General features: G+C 43.4%; 1 protein-coding gene across 1 annotated transcript in view; it reads left to right on the top strand.

Annotated features, from left to right (window-relative positions):
• Positions 1–14,716, top strand: part of kdm4b (lysine (K)-specific demethylase 4B) — a 104,889-nt gene that overhangs the window by 75,270 nt on the left and 14,903 nt on the right. The window contains exons 12-17 of the mRNA XM_056278011.1: positions 3,132–3,252; positions 4,539–4,702; positions 5,292–5,496; positions 12,363–12,439; positions 12,568–12,623; positions 12,891–12,999. Coding sequence (XP_056133986.1) covers positions 3,132–3,252; positions 4,539–4,702; positions 5,292–5,496; positions 12,363–12,439; positions 12,568–12,623; positions 12,891–12,999 — 732 coding nt within the window. The remainder of the gene's footprint in view (positions 1–3,131; positions 3,253–4,538; positions 4,703–5,291; positions 5,497–12,362; positions 12,440–12,567; positions 12,624–12,890; positions 13,000–14,716) is intronic.

Raw genomic sequence — 14,716 nt, 5'->3', positions numbered from 1 at the left:
GATCCCAAGAGCTATGCCGTCCGGAGCTTGCCTCCTGGTAGGGTCACCCAAGGTGGATAGGTCAAGGGAGAGGTTCCAGATGAAGCGCAATCCAACAAAGACCTCAATGACGGAACTGGCGGAAGATGTCTCTAGGTCATAATGGCAGTGAAGGCGAATGAAGGCTGCAACAGAGGGTTGTCCCCAATTGTCTTGGTTCTCAATGCCATTGGACTCTGGCCACCCCTTGCCAAGGACCATGTGGTGGCTGTAGGCGCATCAGTCATGCCAAGTAAAAAGCTGTCACGCGTAGGCGTTCTCCCATTATGCGGCTCCAGGATCAGCCTCTACATCCACCTGAGGATCCAGAGGGAGGACGGCGTACTTGCCCTAAGTGACTGCCGATGATGATGATGACAAAGTCGCAAGGAATGTGGTGAAGGAAGGTGTTCAGGTGTCTAGCATCACAACTCATTCTTACAAGGGAACTCTTATTTCCTGGGACAGGGAGACAGCTTAGAGCATCACTATTTCCATGCTCTTACCCTGCCCTGTAGATATTCCCATATTTATAAACACACACAGTCACAGCCAACTTCTGTACTTGAGGTAAGGCTGGTGCACAGATTTTACCTCTGAGCATTCATGACCCAGAACACTGACAAGAGGCATTGATAATTGCGACCATTCAGGTAGCTGTGGAATGTCTTCACACCAAACATTATACCAAGATATTTCTCATCCAGCTGAGAATATTTTTTTCTCCCGATGTGAGTGCTCAAAATACAAACCCAATGGGTTTCTGGGTTCCATCTGGCATGTGGTGTGACAGCACAGCCCCCAATCCATAAGACAATGCATCACTGGCAAAGAGGAGCTTTTTCTTTGTCATAATGCACCAGGACCTGTGACGTCTGCAATTTGAATTTAGATTTTTGAAATACTCTGCTTTGTAGTTTCTCAATTTCACTTCAGATCCTTCCTAAGGAGCCAATGAAGACGATGAAGAGGAGCCAACACAGGCAACAAATCTGTCAAAAAGCAACCCTAAGTAGACTTTCAGCTTCAAATATTTTTAGAGTATTTCTGAATACTGATCCTTTCTCTGGAATGGGGTGCAGCCCTTTTCTGTCTGATTTTTGTTCGAGGAAGACTACTTTCAGTTTGAGGAACGTACACTTACTCCTTTTTACTCTTAATCCATGGTCCTTCAAGTGCCCTTGACATCTGGTCCAGGGTCTTAAAACATTCATCTTAGCTAATGCATATCACCTGGATATCATGTAGATACATCATCACATGGGAAATGAGGAATCTCCTTCTTGACCCTTTAAAAATAGCCAACTTTGGAGTAGCTGGTAAGTGTACAATCCTCTGTTAGTCATCCCCGGTAGGAGATGTGCTTGGCCGTGTGTATGCGTGTGTGCATGCATGTGTGCGTGCGTGTGTATGTGTGTGTGTGTGTGTGTGTGTTTCTCTGTCTGTGGATAATCTTGCATACTACTGGGTCTATCAGCCTGAATTGGTTTTTTTCCCCCGCACAGTTATGTGTATGATGAAGACCCTCTTGTGGTTGCAGTGATTCAAAACTTTTGAAAAGTGTTTGTTCTCGCTACTGCCACTCCCTCTCGTCATTCACCTTCTAGCTCACTCGGCCAACGCTGCTCTCTGTCACTGCCCGACCTAAGTGAACCGTGCGCATGCGCGACTTTCAATCATATTTCGCAAGTCTGTAAATCATTTACTGCCGATCTCAGCACAGGAGAACTGGAGGAACACTGGATGAACCAAAAATACTAACTTCTGTCTTTATTTTTATAATATAATAACTGTTTAACGGTATACTGTTACGCTCACATGCGCGACTCACATCCACAGTTGACTTCTTAGGCAAAAAACAGGGTGGTTTGTCGCCACGTCTGAGTACCGGAGAAGGGGAGCTACGCCTGGCGGGGCTCTGCTCTACTGAGTGTACTCTTGTAGTGTAACAGGGTTTTCTTCTGTAACAGGGTTTGGAAGTGTCATCTTAAGCTTTCTGTTGGTAAGCATGGCTGACATCAAGTTTCAGCAATCTCTCTACTCCAGCCATTTTTGCTGACATTTCCTCGCTGGAGTTGGTTATTGCTCTACACTTGAGCCCTGTCTCACTGTAAGTTTGTAATCTTCATGGATTCTTTATTTGCTGCTGTGATTTACGCTGCAATAAACGCACCCATCTACCAAAGGTTTGACAGCATGGAGAACAGACCTTGGTTTTTAGAATATCAGTTTAGCCTGAGGATCCACATGGATTATTGCTCTTACTCCTCCCCGCGTGCCAAGTTAATCCTTGAAGACATCTTCATGCTGGGTCAACACTTACTCAAGGCTATAGGTGTAATTTCCCACACATTATGGACTGAATATATCTCCATGGCCAAAATTTGGTCCTTAACCTGAGACAATTTTCACAGGTGTTGTATGTAACATTAACTTGACCATCTGTCTTCTTCCACAATGTCCCAAGGTTAACTTTATTCTTCAGTTTTAGTCTTTGTATACTGAGGTGCGTTTTTACTGATCACACCACATCCTGTGTCCACTTTAATCTTCAGTGTAATTTTTTCTCATGTATGTTTTAGTTCTTTTTATTATTTTATTGTATTTGGTATAGGTATTCTGTTTGGGCTATTTTTGACTACACATCTTGCCATATTTCAGTATTCTCCCACCCAGAAGTGGGGGATTAACAAGAACACTGAGAAAATGTTACCTTTTATACTTTTTTCAGTACAGAGACAATACAAAATATGTGAATATTTAAGTAATGACATGTTTATTTCAGCCCAACTTTAACATTTCCAAAAAAGTGTCTGCACAATTGCAATCCTTTGCCAGATACATTAGTTTTGCCACATAGTCAGCAGCTTTTTAGTTGTTAAATAATAATTATGTGTTAATTTGTGAAATTCTCTAATTTATATATGTATACTAAAGAGCCATGGATAATTATTGTTTTTGGAAGGCATCTTGGCACACAGGTTAACTTGTGTTTATAGACGAAGCATATATTGGGTTTTCGCTTATTTACATCCAGTCTAGATATCAAGGTTTGAACAAGGGTTTTGAAATGAACTGTGTTTAATGGCCTTGTTTTCTTTGTTTGCCCTAAGGCATCCTACTCTAAGCTCAAGATGCCCAAGGCAGTTAAGAAAAGTCGTCGTCACCCCCTCAGCAAGCCCCCAAAGCGCTCTCCCTTGTCTATCGTCAAGCAAGAGCAGACTAGTGATGAAGGTTTGTGTCTGCCTGTCTGTTGCTCCATGTATCTGCAACGTTCACTTGCTCACTCGCTAGTTCTATATTTGTCTGTCTGCCTTTTCTCTGCCTTTTCTCTATTTCTCTTCCTCTCTCACATTTATAATCTGGCTGTTGCTGAATCTCCTCCATAATCTGTCATTCTTATGTCGATCTCTCTCATCTCTCTGTCCATCATTTTATCTTCATCTGTCCTCATCTTTCCCTCTTTCTGCTTCTCTCCTACCCATGTATCAATTTATTGTTCATTTAATCCTGGTACCATAGACCAGGAAGACGCCATCTTGTTTTGATTATTGATCCAGGGAGCTGAGCAAAGCAGGAGTAAAGCTCCCTGGGCAGATAATAAATTCCAGCCCACAAGCGCCTCACCCCCCCACCCCCCACTTCCGTCTCTTTCCTTTCTTCATTTTCTGACTGACACGTATTGATCCAGGGATCATGACGCCCAATTACCTGCTTTCAAAGTCACTTTGGTAGCAGGGGACCAGACTCAAGGCCTGTCCTTCAGAAGGGGAGTTTGTGTGTGTGTGTGTGTGTGTGTGTGTGTGTGTGTGTGTGTGTGTGTGTGTGTGTGTGTGTGTGTGTGTGTGCGTGCGTGCGTGCGTGCGTGCGTGCGTGCGTGCGTGCGTGCGTGCGTGCGTGCGTGCGTGCGTGCGTGCGTGCGCGCGCGCGCGTGCGTGCGTGCGTATGTAGGAAGTAAAAGGAGGACTGAAAGCATCCTCCTGTCTCCTGCCCAGCTCAAACAAACGTTGTGGTTCTGGAGCCTCCTGGGATAGATGCTGTAAAATTGATTGCAGAGCCAGGGGAGGGGTGTTTGTTGATGCCTGTCCAATCTGTTTTTTCAAAAGCCAGTCAAAACCAGAGTATAGTTGTCATATCTGTTACCGAACGGGCTGCTGCTGTCTAACAGCTAGTTCTGCCTCATGAGCCAGAGCCTTGATCCTAATGATTCTGCATGGAAAAATTAATTTTTAATAAAGAAAAACAATCTATGTATATTTTCTCTGAAGATAATTTTATACATTTTGGGGTGGGGGGGTGGATCAATACATGATCATTCAGTATGTCTGAAATCAAGAGAATGTCAGAAAAAATGCTTTGTCATTTCTCATTTTGTCAGTCAATGAAGCACATTAACTTCTATCCTTAAACAAAATAAAATACTGTGCTGAAATTATTCACTGATTATTTTGCAAATGAAGCTTTCAGTTTTTGAGCTGATTGTGTACATCCTCATGTCATGTATTTTTTTAAAATTCCAGAGCTGTCTTCTGCCATGTCACTGGATGGTGAAATGAAAAAGGAAAAGGAACACCTTTGGCAGAACCGCTCACCCAACTTCTTAGCAGAGAAGGCTTTCAACGCTGCTGTGGCAACACTCAAACCTCACTGTGCCATCTGCTCCCTGTTCTGCCCCTACACAAAGGTGGGCTCAAATGCTACAGCCTGCAGGAATGCAAGCACCTTAAATGTAGTTGTAGTAGGAGTGCTGGTAGATGTCACACCTACTTGAGCAAGCATAGTAATGATAAATTCAAACCAAACTTAATTTGAGTAGCACTTGGAGAAAGCAATCTTTAAAAAATGCTTCCTGGTACATCAATATGAGCATGACCACAGAGAAACATTGCTACACAGGGAAAGTATCAAAAATCAAATTATAGCTACAGTATGAGGGTGGGCTATGGAACCCAGTTAGACTAAAGAGTAGGGCAGGATATACTCTGATGGTAGAAAGGGAAACCTTGCATAATGAATTGGTCTATATAAAAAAGTTTTTAAGAATTGATTTAGAAAAAGACTGGTTCTGCCGGCATGAGAGTATATCCTGATGAAGGCAGTCTCCTTAAGTGTCACATTCCAATTTTGAAATGGCCAAAAGGTCCTTGCCTCAGGATTTACAGTAGTGCACAGGCTCATAAGGGGTTAATAAGTTTGAGATATACCTGGTAACAAAATGTCAGAACACGCTTGGTGCACTGATCCTGTCATCTCCTTCTGCAATGCCTCACCAGCCCCAAGAAGACATCTTGCTTGCCGCTGACCCCAACTGTGCCCCCATTCCCCGCCATGGCAGCTACACTCTCCCCCTGATCCCAGAGATGTGCTTCAGCGCCGGCCCAGACAACATGGAACCTCTCCCCTCCAACTCCAACATCGGGGAGAACAGAGCCAGCCAACTCCTCTGCTGCTCTTCCTGCTGCCTGCAGGTCCATGCCAGTGAGTAATAAAGCTCTCAAAAAGTTGAGATGAAATAAACTCAGAAACTGAATTCAGTGCTGAGCAACACCTGCAGCAGCCATCCTCAACTTGATAACACAGTATGTTTAGAGAGGTTCTGATGCAGGACGTGTAATTAGTTGGTTATTGAAGGTTTTTCCACACCGCTGCCTTCTAAAAGAAGGTGTGGTTGCCAAAGTGAGGGCCATGGCGCCCCAAAATGAAATAAAATGATGGTAGCTTTATTTATTGTTTTATTAGCTCATTCATTCATTATTGTAATTGGAGCTTTCACTCTCCCCACCCTCGGTGTAAGTTTTGGATTGAATTGAATACAACATCTAAAATTTCCCATGACGGGGCTTCTTGAAACATGATTACATAGGACGTCTCTGGGCTAATGTAGCTTTATGTGGGATTCCTGACGGGAAGCCTAAGTCAAAGCCACCAAGAGCCTCTAGGCAGGTGTCCATTAACACTAGAACGACCGGGATTTCATGCCTACCTAAAATGACCATGGGTGGTCAAAATGACCGCCGGTTTTTAAACTCTATAGTCTGTCAAGATGAATACCCAATTGGAATATTAATGCATTGCATAAGCGGCTTGGATAATGGATAAATGGATGGATATGTTAGTATGTCTGTTAGGAAACAACTGACACCAAAATTAACATTTTAACAACTTTAATACAATTTTTCTAACAATTTAAAATCACCGCTGTCCAATGCTTGTAAATACTGCAACGCCTCAGTGGTAGTCATGATGCGTCTGAAACGGCGTCTGTAGCCAGACATGTTGGGAATCATCAAAAGTCAAGTTTAGACTATTTCTCTGCACTGGAGAACGCTAGTGTATTTCTAGGACAGAGCAATGAACTTCGCAAAAGAAATGATGCGACCAATACACGTCATAAATAGTGACATGAAACGCATGATAACGCGCAAATTACAAGCCATCTTTTTGACTGCTCATGGTAATTTTAGGTAGATCTTATCACACGTTTTTTTATGTAATTGATCTAAAAATCATTGTAATGCAAATATATGCAATTTTAGGAGCATCCAGGGAGCGGCAGGTCCATGTCTTTTTTTTTCTCACAAAGTTATTAAACTTTGAATATCCAAAACCATCAATTGACCGGCTGGGTCATTCTAGTGTTAACTTGCATAATACGTAATTTGAAATTGCAAACTAAAAAATGAGTAATGGTTGCCTTCCAACACAGGGATCACTGGTGCGAATCCCCGTGTTACCCCCGGCTTGGTCGGGCGTCTCTACAGACACAATTGGCCATGTCTGCGGGTGGGAAGCCGGATGTGGCTGTGTGTCCTGGTCTTTGCACTAGTGCCTCCTCTGGTCGGTCGGGGCGCCTGTTCGGGGGTGAGAGAGAACTGGGGGGAATAGTGTGATCCTCCCACCCCCTGGCGAAACTCCTCACTGTCAGGTGAAAAGAAGCGGCTGGCGACTCCACATGTATCGACATGTGGTAGTCTGCAGACCTCCCCGGATTGGCAGAGGGGGTGGAGCAGTAACTGAGACGGCTCGGAACAGTGGGGTAATTGATCAAGTACAATTGGGAGATAAAGGTGGGGGGGGGACGGTGAGCAGTGGAAACGTGAATTTAAAAAAAACTCAAAATATCACAAAAAGTTTATATGCTTGCCTGAGATGGTTTTTCAAACAATTCCACAAGATAATATTTCACAAAACTGAAATGGAAACACATTTTCTGCATTTAAGTAAAGGTAGCCACACCTAAAGGGGGATGGCCCATTGTTCCACTGGCCTACTATTCCGAAACTCCAGTTATCCAAATAATGTCCCATTGACCCAAAGCCCATTTGTCCAACAGCCCGTTATCCCGAAAACAAAAGCCCACTGCTCCGAAGGCCTGTTGTTCTGAAAATACACTCTCCCTGCATTTTTTACCCTTAATATCTTAGTGTATTTTGACGTGCAAATGTGAAGGTACCGTTTATTACTAATTTGCGTGATTAGGAGGTGTAACTTTAAAAGCACTTGTGAGAATGTCATCTCTACTTTACCAGAAATATCAACTTTCTTGTATAATCCTATAACATCACTCAGTGGAAACACAGACCATTCGCAATTGTGTTTTGTCGACTTTTTTAAAACATTGCCTCTCTTTGGTGCAAAACTGCAGTCGCCTACCTGCCTACTGTGTGGTTATACTGGCGTGGGAATTAGCCATTGGAGACTGTTTGGTCCAGCTGGCTCCAATGATTGGAATTATTTTGTAACTCAGTTGGACATTTCCTTGGTTACATTGGGTTTTATGTGCTTGTAAACAATAGTTGAACAGAATCTGTTTATATCCTGGGTTCGATAAACTGACTTTCTATTGTTAGCTTAGAAAAATAATACAACTCTCACAGTGATGCAAGGACATTAGAGAAATCCATGGTCCACAGACAGCAGGACTGCTGTTGATGCAGTCTGTCAGGACACTCACTAAATGTGAACTCTTGTTTCGTAATGCAGAATCACCAATTTTAGTACTGTAGCTGTTGCAAGGTGTGGTTAATCATTGGTTTTTAAAACCAAGAAGTTAGTGTGGTGAGTATGTGAGTGAAAGATTGCTGGTTCAAGTACAGAACTGGCTATAATAATTCATGTTGGAAAATACTGCCAATCTCCATCTCCGACTGCTGTTGAGTGCCCTTGAGTCAGCACTTCCTGAATAGGTGAATTAGAAAGATTTTTTTTTAGACTCCTGTTTGTTGCAACAGTGAGGAAATCGCAACTGGTGCAACGTTTGAATTAAACTGCCTACACCTGGGACACCAACCTCAGCCCACAGCCACCTGCGAAACCAGGCTCAGTCACAGACAGACAAACTCTTACAAGGCCTCGCAAAACCGCTACTGTTTTTACATTGCAATCCCCCGGAATACCCCCCCCCCCAAAAAAACCCACGAGGTGAAGAAGATGAGACTGCTCTACAACGACGAAACTTTCTGCTCAATTCCCCCTTCGTTGTGCTCAGAGGGGCTTCCTCTTTTATCTCTCCTTGAGTGGGCTAACTCGGCACAGAGGCTGCTGAAGCAATGCAGGAGGACTCTGAAGGCAGCACACCATATACCTCTCCCTCCTTATTTACTCCGCTTTCCGCTCTTGTTATTTTTCTCAGAGATGGTTGACTTTAAAGGGCATACGGCATCTGTCAATGTGAAGTGCCAGAGGACAAGCATCTTGTTAACATTAGTTGTATGTGTGTGTCTGAGTGTGTGCGCTCAGGGAATTTCTTTGCTTGGCTTTTTGTTCCTGCTGGTTGCCAACTGTTGAGATCAAGTCTATTTTGAAATGATTGCTGGTGTTGGATCACAGTTGAGAACTTTGGCATGTTTTTGGAGGAATGTGTTTTGTTTTATATTTCTTAGCTGAAAAGTTTAGGGGCATATACACTCACCGGCCACTTTATTAGGCACACCTGTCCAACTGCTCGTTAGCGCAAATTTCTAATCAGCCAGTCACATGGCAGCAACTCAATGCATTTAGGCATGTAGACATGGTCAAGACGATCTGCTGCAGTTCAAACCGAGCATCAGAATGGGGAAGAAAGGTGATTTAAGTGACTTTGAACGTGGCATGGTTGTTGGTGCCAGACGGGCTGGTCTGAGTATTTCAGAAACTGCTGGTCTACTGGGATTTTCACGCACAACCATCTCTAGGGTTTACAGAGAATGGTCCGAAAAAGAGAAAATATCGCGGCAGTGCTGTGGGCGAAAATGCCTTGTTGATGCCAGAGGTCAGAGGAGAATGGCCAGACTGGTTCGAGCTGACAGAAAGGCAACAGTAACTCAAATAACCACTCATTACAACCAAGGTATGCAGAAGAGCATCTCTGAACGCACAACACGTCGAACCTTGAGGCAGATGGGCTACAGCAGCAGAAGACCACACCGGGTGCCACTCCTGTCAGCTAAGAACAGGAAACTGAGGCTACAATTCGCACAGGCTCACCAAAATTGGACAATAGAAGATTGGAAAAACGTTGCCTGGTCTGATGATTCTCAATTTCTGCTGTGACATTCGGATGGTAGGGTCAGAATTTGGCGTCAACAACATGAAAGCATGGATCCATCCTGCCTTGTATCAATGGTTCAGGCTGGTGGTGGTGGTGTAATGGTCTGGGGGATATTTTCTTGGCACACTTTGGGCCCCTTAGTACCAATTGAGCATCGTGTCAACGCCACAGCCTACCTGAGTATTGTTGCTGACCATGTCCATCCCTTTATGACCACAGTGTTCCCATCTTCTGATGGCTACTTCCAGCAGGATAACGCGCCATGTCATAAAGCTCGAATCATTTCAGACTGGTTTCTTGACCATGACAATGAGTTCACTGTACTCAAATGGCCTCCACAGTCACCAGATCTCAATCCAATAGAGCACCTTTGGGATGTGGTGGACCGGGAGATTCGCATCATGGATGTGCAGCCGACAAATCTGCAGCAACTGCGTGATGCGATCATGTCAATATGGACCAAACTCTCTGAGGAATGCTTCCAGTACCTTGTTGAATCTATGCCACGAAGGATTAAGGCAGTTCTGAAGGCAAAAGGGGGTCCAACCCGGTACTAGCAAGGTGTACCTAATAAAGTGGCCAGTGAGTGTATGTATTTGTGTCATGGCAATCAAAAATTACTGTATTGATAGGGTGTCACGATTTCGAGTCTATTTTTTTTAAAATTTACTCCCCAATTGTACCCGTCCAATCACCCGACTCTTCTGAGCTGTCCCGGTTGCTGCTCCACCCCCTCTGCTGATCCGGGGGGTGGGGGGGGGGCTGCAGACTACATACATGTGGAGTCTCCAGCTGCTTCTTTTCCCCTGGCAGTGAGGAGTTTCGCCAAGGGGATGTAGCACGTAGGAGGATCACGCTATTTCCCCCAGTTTCCCCTCCCCCCTGAACAGATGCCCCGATCGACCAGAGGAGGTGCTAGTGCAGCGACCAGGACACGACATACTTGCATCCAGCTTCCCACCTGCAGACATGGCCAATTGTGTCTGTAGGGACACCTGACCAAGCTGGAGGTAACATGGGGATTTGAACTGGTGATCCCCATGTTGGTAGACAACGCAATAGACCGCTACGCTACCCAGATGCCCCCATGATTTCGATTCTAAATCGAAAATCGATCAAAATGAGCTTTCGATTTCAACCTTCACCAATCCTTCAAAAGCAGGCGAGTCTGGTGAGTCTCCCAGTATTTTTTTTTCCTCTCCACTCCCTGCCTACTTGTGTGCGTCTGAAGAAAAACAAGCACAAAACTGTCCAGACCCACGGCGTCCCTGTGCTGCGTGTCCTACTAAACATCCCTCTCAGGTCGTCCATGTGAGTGAGTGCGACGTATAGCCCACGGTGGCAGTTGTGCACGTGCACCGTGGCAAAAAGACAGCACTTCAAAGATGACACAGCATAGCTTACTGGTAGCCTGCAGCTGCACTTTTTGAGACAACATGGCCACCGCCAGAGTCGAAGATGACAGAGCAACAACAGAACTGGAAAATCTTCCTGCTTCCCTGAAGTCACTGGTGTGTCAACATTTTGCCTTCCCCCTGAGTTATGCCAGCAACGAACGCGTCATTGACAGAAAAGCCACAGTTTGTTCCCAATTGACTGGTGAAATAAGTTAGTATTACATTTTGAATATATTATTTCAATTTGACCATATGGACTTAGCATGGTACCTTTAAAAAATATGGCAGTTATATCACACTTGATACCTTGTAGCCTATCTTTTTAATGAAGAATTTGAAAATGTAAATGACAGTTGTCAGGTTATAAAACCAATGATCTGTAGATCTTTACAAATCAAGATTTGATAGTCTTAACAATGGCATAGCTGGCAGTGCTGGAATTTTTTTTTAAAGCAGAAATCGAATCATGACCTTAAAATCGAAAGTCAAATCGAATCGTGGCACCCCTAGTATTGACACATCACGTGTACACACGCGCACACACACAAATTATAGAAAGACCCCCCCCAATCCTCTACACACACACACACACACACACACACACACACACACACCCCTATTCATATATACACACCAAGCCAAATACACACTGACACCTGCATTTATAGAAAGACACTCCCACCCCCTATCCCTCTCTGCACACACAAACCTACTCATATATACACACCAAGCCCCCCGGGGTCTTATTATCCCTAAAGTTGAACTGCACTTCCCAAACAGACCAACTCATTAGTCATCTCAGACCGAGGCAGGCCCAACTATGGAAGCAGCACAACTATTGATAAGAGGACATGAAGCAGAAAGACTTGGTTCCCCAGCATCCCTCGGCTCCCCTTTGTTATTGGCTGAAGTCCAGCTTAGAAAAAATAAACGTTGAAAACCCATGGAAGTGCTACAGAGATGCATCAGCTTTCTGGCAAGTGAGATTTGTGAGCCACACAGGGTTGTGCACTAATTGTTCCAGTCAAATCTTATTCTATCCCACTTCATCCTTCCCTTTCTACTGCGGTTAGTTAAGCAATTATATAGAGAGGCTTTATTAAACACTTTTGTCACATAACAGAGGACATAAATAGATAATCACAGATTATAAGTCATGGAGCCATGGAGAACACCGTGTTTAATATCTCTGGGTAAAGCATGGTATAGACATTGCCTTGGTAAGGGGTTCCATTTATTAATTTCTTGTTTAGTAGATCATTTGATAGCATCACATACACTGCCAGGGTTAGGGGGTTCATTCCCACTGGGACTTCTCAAAGTGAAAATGAATGTGCTCATCCTGCAAGGTGCATTTGAAGGTGTCCACTTAATGGCATATGTTTTGTTGATTCATTGTTATCTCTGCTGTGCACCAGGTTGTTATGGTGAAAGACCAGACTCCGTGAAAGTTTCCTGGATGTGCACCCGTTGTGCTACAGGAGCCTGGACTGTGGTGAGTAAACGGCCCGACTTCATACTAAAACTACATATCTGGATTCCTCTAAACAAGAAATTATTTCCAGGCTCTGAAAAAAGGGATCGGACATCAAGATGTAACTCTGGCTTTCTGTCTGTTTCCAGGAGTGTTGTCTCTGTAACTTGAGAGGAGGAGCCTTGAAGAAGACCACAGACAACCGGTTCGTAATCCTCACCACCTTTGGCTGAATGGTGTTTTTTCCTCCACACATATCATTTCCACAAATTCATAATAAAAGCTAAAAGATCGAGAGTTAATACAAACTATGCCTTTGAAACAGAGAAACCCCAAGTGGCTTCAAACATGTTTCAACCAGAAATGTTTATGATCACAGTTTGGCTTACTATGGGTGTAATAAAATAACATTGGTAAGGTACTGAAACTTCTAGAGCAACAACACGGTCCCTCCCTCATGTCTTCTTGCCAGGTGGGTCCATGTCATCTGTGCTATTGCAGTGGCTGAAGCTCGCTTTGTCAATACGATTGAACGGGAGCCAGTGGATGTCAGTGCTGTTCCAAAAAAACGCAAGAGTCTGGTAAGTTTAGTTAGAGCTGTAGTTATTCACTTGGTCCTAGTAATTAACCTCAAAGTAACAGAGGTTTTTTTTTTTACAAGTGAGGCCTACAAGCCATGTTCTTCTTTCAGGTGAGCAAATAATAGTTGTTTTTTAAACATTTGATAGAATGCAGCAGTATTTAGCAATCATGATCCATCAATAGTTAGTATTAGGGGTGGGCGATCTGGCTATTTTACGTTGTGATCAATCTTGAAGATATCTACGATCTACTTTTCAAGCGAATCATTGAGATCGTGACCTTTTATGTCCTCTTAATGTTTCCTAACTTCTCATAAAACTTCAATGGCCATTAATAACATGTATCCACACTAGTACATTCACAAACCAACAGAATGATTGCCTACTACGATGGCTGTGCTGATTGGCCAAATTATATCTCGTGTCTCTATCATATGGTCTCTTTCATGCTTGATGTATTTGAAATACATCTCAACAGCATGGCGAATGAGGAGCGGGTGCCAAAAAAGGACTCGACGTCAGTAGTGTGGTGGTGGTTCAGCTATGCAGTCAGATATTTCTCAAAGCAAAGTTATCTGTAAACTTTGTCGGGCCACTGTCGGCACTTCTGGAGTTAACACCACAAATCTATTCAACCACCTTAAAAGGAAGCATCCATAGGAACAAACAAAAGGTTCCGAAACATAAACAGTTACCACTGACCGAAGCAGTCGAAAAAAATGATTAAAGCAGCAAACGATGGAAAGAGGTGACTGAGGCAGTCACATTCTATCTAACTAAGCATACGGTGCTGTTCAAAGCTGTGGACAACCTGGGATTTAAGACACTGATGCACGGTAAGATTTACCAAGTCACAAATATTTTGCTAAAGCTGCATTCACACGGAAGCCAGTAAAAGGCAGATGGCAAGCCGGAATTCATTATTATGTATTATGGATGAGAGCAAGGCGGTCAAATCAGATGAAACCGGCAAATTATGCCAACAACTGTAGGCGGCACTGCCATCCAAAGTTAAAATATTTTAACTTGTTAATGGAATTTACAACCAGGTGTTACGTAGTACATCACAAAGCAGAAAAGATGGCAGATTAATTTTATAGGCACATATGAATTAACAGAATCACTGTAAATAATTAAATAAACAAACACAGAACATGTTTGTACAATTTGATTTATTTTATTTTCTACAAACAATATAACGCCACCATAGCAACCCATGTAGTTTTGGATTGAGCCTGTTATCTTACTGGGCTATCTAGCACTGATAGTAACTATCTATCTAATGGCCATTACAGGAATGAACCCGTCATTATGGACAGTATGTCTTACTACAAGGCCAGACTGTCTCTTCTTATACACAGCAAAAACACAATATTTTCATGGTTATTCAGTTATGTTAGGCCAAGTTAATGATAAAAGACACTGACTGTTAATTTTTTTCAAGTCACATGTTGTCTTTGAGTGCATCGTTGCATTAGAAATCTTAACAACTTCTCTGAAACAGCCATTTTATTTGTTAGCAGCCACAACCATCGTCACTATCCGTACAGATTTTTCTTCTTTACCTGCTATGGTTTTTATCATCTTATTCCACCCTACTTCATCCTTCTCTATCTCCCAACAGTTTGTCCTGCTGTATCAGTTGTTTCTTCTGCCTCACCTTCCCCTCTCTTGTACACTTTTTCTATCCCCAGGATTTCTGGATGGATGAATGGAT

Source organism: Lampris incognitus, chromosome 3 (assembly GCF_029633865.1).
Source record: "Lampris incognitus isolate fLamInc1 chromosome 3, fLamInc1.hap2, whole genome shotgun sequence".
NCBI lineage: Eukaryota > Metazoa > Chordata > Actinopteri > Lampriformes > Lampridae > Lampris > Lampris incognitus.
The sequence above is the reverse complement of the archived record's forward strand: the minus strand, read 5'-3'. Positions and strand labels throughout refer to the sequence as shown.